General features: G+C 38.8%; 1 protein-coding gene across 1 annotated transcript; it reads left to right on the top strand.

Annotated features, from left to right (window-relative positions):
• The first annotated feature begins 9085 nt into the window (after positions 1-9085).
• On the top strand, positions 9086-10384 carry LOC105313269 (uncharacterized). Its single transcript, XM_011406563.1, has one exon. It carries the CDS (start codon positions 9086-9088, stop codon positions 10382-10384), a length of 1299 nt encoding a protein of 432 aa, XP_011404865.1.
• Positions 10385-11814: the final 1430 nt, after the last annotated feature.

The following is an 11814-nucleotide window of genomic DNA, read 5'->3' on the forward strand; positions in this document are numbered from 1 at the left end:
ACGTTGAAAAAGTAGATACACAATCTTTTTCTGATATAAACGACTCTGGTAAGTTGAATGCAAGTGAGAAAGCTGAATGTAAATGTACCTGCATTGAGATCTATGCAGGTCATGTTTCTTCTCCAGCAGCAAGCCTAGGTTAACAAAGGAGATGAAAGCTCTTTTCACATTTGATTTGTTTAGTGACTGCTCAGAAGTGATAAAGAAATTTCTAAGCAAGATGACTGCAACAAGATATACCATGTCCTGAAATTAGAGGACACAGAATTTTATTTTTCAGTAAAGCTCTGTAAATTATAGGCAGCTAAATGTAGGAGACATGAATGGAGGAATAGGTTTTGACTCTTTTCCTGAATGATTGGAGCACCAGCAAGCTTCATTTCAGTTTGCATGTTTAATCTGTCTTCACTTGTGTGGAGCCAAGTGATTAAAGAGCCCCTATTTGATAAAAATTCTCCTAAACATGGTGGTCTGTGGGCTGAAGTGGTCATTATGGGTGCCTGGCAAACACAAGCAATGTCCCTTTTTGACATTTGGGTACTGGATTCAGCCGCTCGCTCTTACCAATCTATTCCACCTGACTGAGTACTTCTTAATGCAGAGAGAGAAATGAAATCAAAATATGGTCATATATGTGAAAACCAGCATGCTTCTTTCACTCCTCTGTGCAGCACTGTTGATGGTCAGGTAGGTCCAGAGGTGTACACATTTATCAAGCACCTCTCTGGTAGGTTATCAGTCAAATGGAACAGACCCTATACTACAGCTCTTAACTGGGTGAGAACAAAGATCAGTTTTGCTTTGGTTCGTGCGACCCACCTCTGTATTTGAGGCTCCCATACCAAGTGGAGAGGCATGAGCTTTCAGGATGGGCTTGGCATCAATGACAATTATATATTTTATTAACTTAAGATATTGATTAAACATAACATATTTCTTTATTAACTTGTTCTTTACAAATTGTATAAATATGATTGCTGTTTTTTTGTTGAATCTATTATTAATAATTTTTTAAGCATACCATGCTACAACATATGCTCATTGTTTTGCCATGTGGCAAATACCTTGCTGATGTGTGGAATTCTAAGCTCAAAGACAGGGACTATTGATGCCATTATTTTACATTCATTTACATGTACCATATTGTTTTATTCCAAATGTAAAGCAGTATAATTTTATTTCTTTTTATAACTGGTTTTAGTTTTACTTAGGACAAACAGAATTTATGAGCTGTAATATGGTATAAAATTACGGAGATTGCTTATGATATGGCTTGGCTTTTTGTCGCTGAACATGAGAAGCTTTTGCAATAGGATTGACCGCGGTTGCATCTTATAACATGCCAGAAGTACTAAAGTGATCAGTAAGCCTAGCAAACAAGTATGTTGAAGGAAGTGAGGTTGTTTTCTGTCTCTTGCAGTCTGTATTGGCTATTTTGGAGCTATTGTGGTTCTCCCATCAAATGTGTTTGTTGTGCTGTTTTCTTGCAATAGAGTATCTCACAGACATTTTGTAGTAATAGTTGTATTATTATACAACTAATTTTTTTCTTTTATATCACTAATTCTCCTCAAAAGCAAGTTATAATCAATAATAATGCTCTTTGCACCAGACCACCTTTTTCTTGCTGTGGTAACGGTCAATTAAAGAGTCATAATTATCAATGAATATCGTTGTGATTAAATGTCCACCCGTGCAATGACAATTTCTGGACATGCTTTATTTAGACGTGCAATTTCTTTCAGTGCTTGCATTGCATGCAGATCATACAGCACATAATTTATAGCTTGCTTAGGCTCGCCCCTTTATTGTTTTATATTCATCTAGTCATCATTATCATTCATTTTCATTTCAAAACTGCAAAAGTGCAGTCCTCCATTAGTGTTGATTTATTATGAGTTGTTGAAGAAAGGACTTACTTTATCTCTAAAACCAGTGAAAGGGGATCAGGCAGAGCATAGGCTTTGCAGGAATACAGTATCAAATAAAATACAGTCCTCTGGATCCCTCAGTGGGTGAATGCTGTACTTGGTGTTGTAGCTAGGATCGTCAAAGAAGACACACACTTAAGGCTACTGTGAAATGAGTAAAGGTCTCACAGGTCTTTCGTTCCTACAGTGCTCTTACCTCCATCCTGGTTCAGAATGGGTTTGTGAGAAATGTTTTTTAATTTTGAGGAAGCTAGTCAATGCTAAGCACCACTTACAAACCTGTTTGAAAGCTCTCATGGATGCAGCAGGTCCTTTAATACCAGTGCAAAATTTAGAAAGAGCATGGCCTTTCACTAAATCGCCTAGGAGGCCACCAACTCAGGCATGAATGTGTTTATCTTTAATTGCTTGTCCCAAATCACATAAAAGGACCAATACACAGAAAATAGTATGTATTTCATGTATGTTGTAACAAATAATTTAATACAGAATACAAAGGCTTTGTTTCATGAAAATGCAGCTGATAACACTTAATAAAGACGACTCTCCAGCTATGAAGGCATGAATTAATTCAGTGCATTTCATGCTTTTATATGATTGCTGTTGAGATACATTATCCAAGTGAAAAAGTGTAGAACCAAAAGGCAATTGCACAAGCCTCAGAGAAGTTAGTAGCAGCAGCAGTTCAGAACACACCAGCAAGAGCATCCCTTTCTGATGCTGTATTGACAAGGAATGTAGGCTTCTGTCTAGTGAAAAGGACTATTCTTCATTAACACAGTCTAACATGCATTATTTTTCCGTATCAAAATTTTTAAGTTATTCTTTGAGTCATGCTCCTCTGCTATTGAGTTTCTCTCACAATGTGTGATGTTGCAGCATAAAATGAGGATAGAGGAATTGATATCAATTGACAAAGAGAAGCACAACTTGACTGTGATTGTGATGGCAGATTCAGTATTGGTATATGGAAGAAACTAAATCTAAAATGTGTAGTAATCAATTCTTGCAGTTATTCTTCATTCTGGTCATGCCAAGAAAACGGTAATGATGTAATAGAAAGTTTGTATCATAACATGTTATTTAGCTACACACTCGTCTGAACCAATTATCAATATTAATATCTTATTCCCCTCTTCTATCCTTATTGAACAAACTTGGAATAAACAATTACTACCCTCTGCCGAGGTGGCAGCAAGAACTAGCAAATGTCATCAGAGTAACCTGTGAGGCTAATACAGTTCAATCTCAAGTTCTTCAGGCATTAATCAAGAAACAACGAAGACTCAATTATCACTAGTTTAGTGTTGTGCTTTTCACATTTCATAGTAGTTATGCCAGGTCAATCTATGTTAATGATGAAGCATCAGTAGATTATATCAATTGTGAATATTTTAATTTAAAAATCATTTTAATATAAGATGAGAGGTGCCACTGTTGTCTCAACAGTGCATTAAAGCACTAGATTTGAAGAACTACAAAATAGTAGAAGATAACATAGACTTTTATCGGCATGTTCGAGATGTTTGACAGACATCAAAAGAAATTTCTTTTGGTTTCGCTTACATGCTGTTCCCAAGAGAGTACTAAGTTCATAAAACATGCCACAGTAGCCATTAACATTGATTCCTAATGATTTGTTTCTTCTCAGTTTATTAACAGATTTTGTTGAAGTGAGTAGCAACATATCATCTTCAGGCACTGTGCCAGGAAAAAATTCATTACTATTAAGAATGCATTAGTCAGACAAAAAGCCAAGTCTAACAAACCATGATTCAAGCACATACAACATTAAACAGTCAGGAATATGATTTATACTTTTACTATTGCATGTAGCATCTCAAATGATCTGATACCTTTTCTTCTTTCAATATGGTGGAGAATGATGAACAGAGGGATTGTGCAATATGTGACATGGCTTGTTCAATTCTGGTACATATGTACATCCAAAAGATCAACATCAATTAGCCTTCTTCTCTATTATATAGCGGGTCATTTTCGGTGTTTGATAGTTTAAAATAAATGACTTTAGAATAAAAATTCGAAAACAGTTGATCTGATTTCTTCATTCAAACCTGCAGAACTGGTAGAATTAGAAAAAGGTCCGGAACAGTTATTTCATAAAGTGAACAAAATTTTCAAGGCATCTATGTTTTTATGAATGTTATTACTAGCTTCTTATTGTCGTGCCTATCTTTTTGATGAAACTTAAATCACAAAACAGACGAAATGAGGACATTGGTTGGGGTCAGACTGGCTAACATCGAGACCAGTAAAAATTATCCACTATACGGCATATTCTTCACCTCAATAAATGCGAATGTATATATGCCCAAGTCTTGATATATGTCTGGACCTTCCCACAGCAAAGGTGTAGGCGGTTTGAGTTAACAAGTGCTCTGCTTAAAAATGCTAAACTATTTGGAACAGTGGCTATTATATCTGTTGGAGTACATGATCATCATTCAGGTTTGATCATGTACTTTATTGAAAGCACTCTGTGGTGACAATTTTATTATTAAGCCAGCATTTGATAATGGGGGACATAAAAAGGGAATTTTTGTCACGTTACAATGTCCATTGCAATATGAGATCTTCACCTTCTCTGTGAGTCATTACCCGGCTTTTACGTACAGATAATTAGCACTTCCTCACTAATTGATTGCCTCCTTTGCTGTTGTGGAAAGATTATTGGAGTGTCAGCTATGCATGGTGGTGATGGTCCTAGGTGTTTTCCTGATTAGGTGTATCGTTTACAGCATTCCTTTTTAATTTAAAGCATTCCTTTTAACTTTGATAGAAGTCCTAGCACAAGTCTGGGACAACTGATTACCTCCTAATAGTATCGTATGCATTTAAGCTTTTGCTACATTTACAATTTCACCAGAAACTACGTGACTCAGGGAATACTTGATTTGTCATACATACTGGCAGAGGTGTTTCAAAATATGTCATTTCTTTAGTCGTATTTTCATCTTTGGCAAAGACACCTAGTGGTACCTATTATGTGTAGATAAAGTAATATAGGCATGAAATAATTATTACAATGCTAGATTTACGAAACATTTCAGATGTCCTCCTATGAGTGATATGTTTTACAACTAAGTCTGAAAAAATTGCCTTAAGGAATGGAAGAGTATTTACAAGAATATGAAAATACAAAACTTTAATATTATTTCTCGGGCTGGCATCATTATATATTGTAGGAAGTAAAGGTTGTACTCGACTACTTGGTGATGGTAGGCATGTGAGTGGCTTTGCGGTAGGTATGTTGGAAATATTTATTCTATCAAAAACAGCATAGCTATGATAGTAATGAAGAGACTTCACCTAATTACAAGAGCGACGATATTGTGGGTTAACATTCTTATCCACATAATCCCCTATGATTTTTAAAGAGGTAAAATTGAAACTTGGAATATCGGATATATCTTTGCACGACTTGTCTGGCAAATGTTCCACATCCATTTCTTCTACTTCTGCATCACAACTTGAACTTATAATTAGTGAACATGCTGGTGGTATAATGTAATCGTTGTCATCATCCATGAGCTGATGCAAGGAGTCTTCTGACATCCTGTCTTCATCTACCTCTAATGCATCACTTTCATTATTTCCACTGTCACCTCTATCAACTTTGTCAACATGATCGTCATCGTCATTGTCTCTGTCATAATCATTTTTATCATCATTTTCAATTTCATTTTCACTATCACTGGATTTTTATTGTAATCATTCATTTCACCAGTAAAAAATGTGTGTATTGTTTCTTGAGTACCCTAAATCAGTTAGTAATAACAGCATAAAAAAAGGAATTAGCATAGAGCCTATTACTTGTGTTCAATCAGAAAAATTAAAAGTAGCAGTGAAACTTCCTTGCTGTGCCTTTACAAGCTTGTTGTGGCCTTTTCCCAAATCATCAACTAACTTAATTAGAGTTGAACGAGATATGACAATTCCTAATGGACTTAGTCTTGCAAAACCTATAAAATCTATATGTTATGGTATTTTAAATACTTAGATATACCTCTTTGGATGCATGACTTGCATATAATATCAGTGAAATATTCTTTCGTACGAGGTTTAATTCCCGATAGCGAAATTTTAAGAAAATTGATACACAGAAACAAAAAAATGATTGTTTTATTACTTCTATGTGCTCTGGTTTTCAATGCAGACTCTAATATACTTAGTAAAGCAGGTGCTATACTCTGTAACTCTATATGATATCCCAATGAAACTGCTTTAGATCTTCAGATGACTGACTTTTTAAAATTGAGTTGGAGCTGCATTGAGACTTAATTTCTCTTCTGACAATAAATCCTACTTTTGATACAATATGCCCCCTCAGCTTCACATTACTTAATCATTCTTTGGCTGCTTCCAAGTCACAATTGCGACCAAGCAATTAAATTGCCTTTTTACGACTTGGAGTTTCCACATTATAGATACTTCGTCTCTTAGTCCCTTTTCTTCTAACAACCTAATTATTAAAATATTTATTATAATTACAAATCAATGGTCTTACAGCAACAATGCTTTCAGGTGTAGACTAAGTGTTATTATTGTTGCAAAAAGTGTGAGGAAGGTCAGACATTGAGATAGTAGAAGTGCCCGTAGCATGGCTGGATGTAGGGATCGAAGTAGTAGTAAATAGAGGTTAAAGAGACAAAACAGTTGTTGTAGTCGCTGAAGCATTGTTGGCTGTAGTAATCACAAAAGAAAAAGATAGAGGGTGAACAGACAAAATAGGTGATAAAGTACATGTAGCTGTAGCATGGCTGGCTGTAGGAGTCACACGAAAAGATAGAGGTTGCACAGAAGAAGTAGGTGCTGAAGTACAGGTAGCTGTAGTACGGCTGGCTGTAGGGTCACAGGAGAAGAAGATAGAGGGTGAACAAAAGTAGGTGCTGAAGTAGCTGTAGCATAGCTGTCTGTAGATGTAGATGGAGTACTGGAGCAAACAATAAGATATTAGGCTGGCATTGACTAGCCAACCTTCTTTCTTGAAGAATAGAGTCGATACTAGTCTTAATTCTGTCATTCAGAGACTCCAGCACCTTTTCCAACTTTTCTGAGTCATTCAAACATTTGTAACAAACTCTTCCAGCAGTATCATCTTTTAGCATCATGTTTATGTCAAATTTTAAACTGAAGTCATTCACTTTACGTAAGAACAGTGTTTTCACTGAAAATAGATTATATTGTGTTTGACCAAGGAAAAGCCCGCAATAGAAACAGAACATTTTATACAAGTGAAACTAAGTTTATAAACTGTATTAACACATGGACAGCTGCTGTTGAGCTATGAGCAGCTTCACCTAGCCCCATCCGAAACCATTAAGTTTTTTACAAAAACATGATTTGGATTGTTCCTGACCCTCCTCTTTGCAAGGGTCAGGCTCCACCTGACTAGATAGATACATACATAAAAAAGGAGATAGAGGAGTTCTTTTTGCTCTCATAAGTCAGTCTACACACCACAGCCTCTATGTTTCTCAGCTACCTTTGAGATACATGCAGTCAGAATTCTGCTGGTCATTGGTCCTCAAATAACATCAATATGCATTTCAGAGTCCAAGAATATGCCAAACTTTCCTCTCTCTCAGCCTCATCCTGGGTTCCTCTCTTACAAAGCACTGGCTGAGAGTGGCATTAGAAAATCCCTCAAGCTAGTGTATGCAAACCAGAATGAGCATGCCAGAGAGGAGAGACTCTTTTGCGGAACGCATACGAGCTTGACCCTCCTTTTGGTATGAGCAAGGTCACTGAGAGCCTGCATGAGCATAATGACTACCAGAGATGGTTGGATGAAGTTTTTGTGCCATGCAAGGAGTTAAACCTAGAGTTTGAGAGCTCATGTACCCTTTAACACTACTCAGCCTAACGAGGAGAGGTGTCTCACTCCTCTACACACATTACGCCGACACGCTTGTGCAATGGGTCTTCCTGTGGTTGTCCCTGAAGATGAAGTTAGGAAATGAGCTCAAGGATTCCCAGCATGGCTAAACCTTCATAGTGTCCACACATGACCCAGCAGTCTCAAGATTGATTGCATTAGTTATAAGACAGAGGTTGGGTTTGGACGGATGGGGCATATAGTAAGAGAGAAATTCTAGTCCCGTATGCTGTTATTCATTTGGTACGACAGCAGTCATTTTCTTGACCCTTTTCTCTCTAAAACTGTCTCGTTTATTGCAACCATATCTGTAATACCAGCCTTGCTTCCACTTCTCTGAATTAGCCCTCAGTTCCAGACTTCCTCCCAATTTCAGTTGAGCCCAGTACCAGTCTGTGTTCACTTGTAAAGATCTCAAAGACTCATCTTAGCATTGGTGAGTCATCAATGAATTGAAAATGATAATCTTTAAAATGATAATGATGTCTCCAAGTACACTATTGGTTGTATTTTATGACTGATTTTAGCGCTGTTTTAATTTCTCAGAGTAAAATTTTCCCACAATGCAATGAGATTCTAGTTTGATTATTCTGGAATAAAATACTAATTTGCCATTTTGTGTGCATAATTACATTTATTATAAAAAATTTCTTTCAACTAAACAATAATTAGAGATGTGTATATCATATACGGAAAATGAAAGGCTTACTACGTATTTTTTTATAGTGAAAGGCTTACTAAGTATCATTTTATAGTCAGCCTGCTGCAGTATTTAGTGTTTTAGTTCTCATTGTAACTGTGACTCTCTATGTGTGTGTGTGTGTGCACATGTTAATTTGTTCCTCTGGTAACTTATGTCGTCGTTTCACCCATCATCATGTGATGTTTATAACATAGTTTGTTTAGCAAATCTTTACCTGTTGTGAAGGAACGCCTCCGCACTGACTGGATCTACCACAGCTTATGCAAGCCCTGAACACTTGGAACTAATTATAATGTATTGTGGTTGTGGTTTTGATCTCTAATGTTCTGTAAAATATATAATGTACCGATTTTTGTTAAAGAAGAGAGCTCGGTTGAGCATTAAAGAGAATATAATTGTACTACGCAAAGAACTAGTCATTCACAGTTGGTGTCAGAAGTGAGATCATCTGCAGCAGTTACCTGTCAGAGACCCACAAGCCAAGAATCCTAGATGGTGTGTTAAATTCGTATGACAACTAGGTCCGGAAGATCCTACAACAGAGGAAAGAAGATGGAAGCGCTACAGGAGATGCTTAAGGTGATGATGGAAGACCGTAAGAAAAGGGATGAGGAGATCGCCGAGGAGCGTAAACGAAGGAAAGAAGAGTTCGTGGCGGAACGAGAAAGAAGCAAGGAGGATAGTCTGTGTCTAGAGAAAGAGAAAATGGACGCAATGCAAACGCATATGGAGTCATTGATAAAGCTAGTAGAAGCTTCTACAAAAAAGGAAGCTTCACCTCCGAGGGAACTTAGCGTTAAACTGATGCCGCTGTCGGAGAAGGACGATATCGAGTCGTATCTGACGTTCGACCGTATCATGGAGGCTCACAAGATCAAAGAGAAGAGACGGACACAGTTTTTGGCTCCTAATCTCACTGGTAAGGCCCAGCTAGCTTTTACCGCTTTACCAGCAGAGGAGGCAGCCAAGTACAAGGAGTTGAAGCGGGTGCTGCTTACCCGCTACAATATCAGTGAGGAGACTTACAGAAGACGGTTCAGGTTGGATGGCCGTAAGAAAGAAGGAAGCAACCGTGAACTGGCAGTTCGACTCATGGACTGGCAAGTAAAATGGCTAAAGGAGTGTAAGAAGGTCAAGGACGTCATGGAACTGGTGGAAATCGAGCAGTTTCTGAACTTACTACCGACGGAGAAGAGGCTATGGGTGGCTGAGAGGAAACCCAAGTCATGCATACAAGCAGGAGAGCTTGCTGACGAATATGAGCAGGCTATAAGGAAAGACACTCCATTTCAACAGAAGAGTACTAAGAAGCATGGAGTGAAATGTCAATACTGTGCTAAAATAGGGCACTTAGAGAAGGAGTGTAGAAAGAAGTTGGCAGATGCAAAGGAGAAGATCTGTTTTCATTGTAGAAAGCCTGGACAACTTACATCCCATTGCCTTGAGAAGACAGGAGCAGGCTCAGCGATGATGGGTCGGGAGTCTAGCAAGGGATTACGCAGGAGTGGCTCAATTAATGGTAAAGCGATTCAAATACTGCTCGACACCGGTTGTTCCAGAACAATGGTACCCAGTTCATTAGTTCCACAGCAATGGATGCTTGAAGGAGAAGCAGTGACTATACACTGTGCGCATGGAGACACCATACTCTACCCACTGGCTCAGGCACACCTGAGTATAGGAGAGAAGTCAATTACTGTTAAGGCAGCTGTATCTGATACTCTACAAGTAGCAGTGTTGCTGGGAACAGATGTGAAGGAGCTGTCTGAGCTGTTAGGACAGGAAGTGACATTGGATGACTGTACTGACGATGCAATGGTGGTGCAGACTCGAGCAGGAAGGCAAAGATGAATGGAAGAGAGACTGGCTAGGGAACGTGAAGTGTTATCAGAAGTGACCCCAACACCTTTGGTGTTGGAGGAAACACCTAATGCACAAAGTATAAACACTCCTATGCATACACCCCCTGCACACATGACTCATACTACTATGCATACACCTACAAAGCTAACAAAGAGACAACAGAGACAAGTCAATCAGTCTGCTGCTCATCAAGGAATACCTGTTCATTCGCTGGATCTCACTACACAGGAGTTCCAGCAGCTTCAAGAGAAGTATTCGTCATTGGAAGCAGTCAGAGCTGCAGCTGATGGACGTGTGAGCAGAGCTGGACCTGGGTTCTTTAGGAAGGATGGACTTGTGTACCAACACTGGAAACCTCCTGGAAGAGGAGAAGAGTCTGAAGTGGAGCAGCTAGTAGTACCAAGAGAATGCAGGAGGATGGTGTTACAGCTGGCTCATGAAATCCCTTAGCAGGACATCTTGGGAAAGAGAAGACTCGCCGACGCATTCTCCATTATGTCTACTGGTCTGCACTGTTTCGGGATGTGGAGCAGTTTTGTAGAGCATGTCCAATCTGCCAGAAGTCATAAACAGGAGTCAAGAAAGCACCTTATACCTCTACCTATTATTGAGGAACTGTTCTCTAGAGTGACAATGGATATTGTGGGCCCATTCCATAAGAGTAGAGCTGGTTTCAAGTATGTCCTTGTCCTCTGTGACTATGCTACAAGGTACCCGGAGGCTGTTCCACTGAAAAGCATTGATGCAGAACATGTAGCAGAGGAACTCATCAAGACATTTTTAAGAATGGGTATACCCCAAAAGATTCTTACAGACCAAGGGAGCAATTTCACTTATCAGTTGCTAGCAGAGCTGTACCGATTGCTACATGTTAAAGCGATTCGAACTAGCCCATATCACCCACAGACAGCTTGTCTTGTCGAGCGATTTAATCAGACACTCAAGTCCATGCTTCGTAAGACCCCTGACAAGGAAGGGAAAGACTGGGACAAGTATATACCTTATCCACTGTTTGCCTATAGGGAGGTACCTCAATCATCCACAGGGATTTCCCCTTTTGACTGTTGTTTGGGAGAGATGTACGGGGACCACTGGATGTGTTAAGTGAAACTTAGCAAGCTCAGGAGAAGAGTAATGATAGTGTGGTGAGCTACGTGTTGTCAGCCAGAGAGAGATTGCAGGAGATGTCAGAATTGGTGAAGGTCTCAATGGAGAAAGCTAAGGATGGCCAGAAGAAATGGTATGACAAGGATGCTAGACTGAAAGTGTTTGAGACTGGAGATGAGGTACTGGTATTACTACCCACCTCTCAGGACAAGCTCCTAGCTTAGTTGCATGGGCCATATCAGATTGGTAAGAGAAATGAAAGGGTGACCTATCTAGTGGACATGCATGACAAGAAGAAAAGAAGAAGGATC

Source organism: Amphimedon queenslandica, unplaced genomic scaffold, assembly GCF_000090795.2.
Source record: "Amphimedon queenslandica unplaced genomic scaffold, v1.1 AMPQUscaffold_13331, whole genome shotgun sequence".
Classification (NCBI taxonomy): Eukaryota; Metazoa; Porifera; class Demospongiae; order Haplosclerida; family Niphatidae; genus Amphimedon; species Amphimedon queenslandica.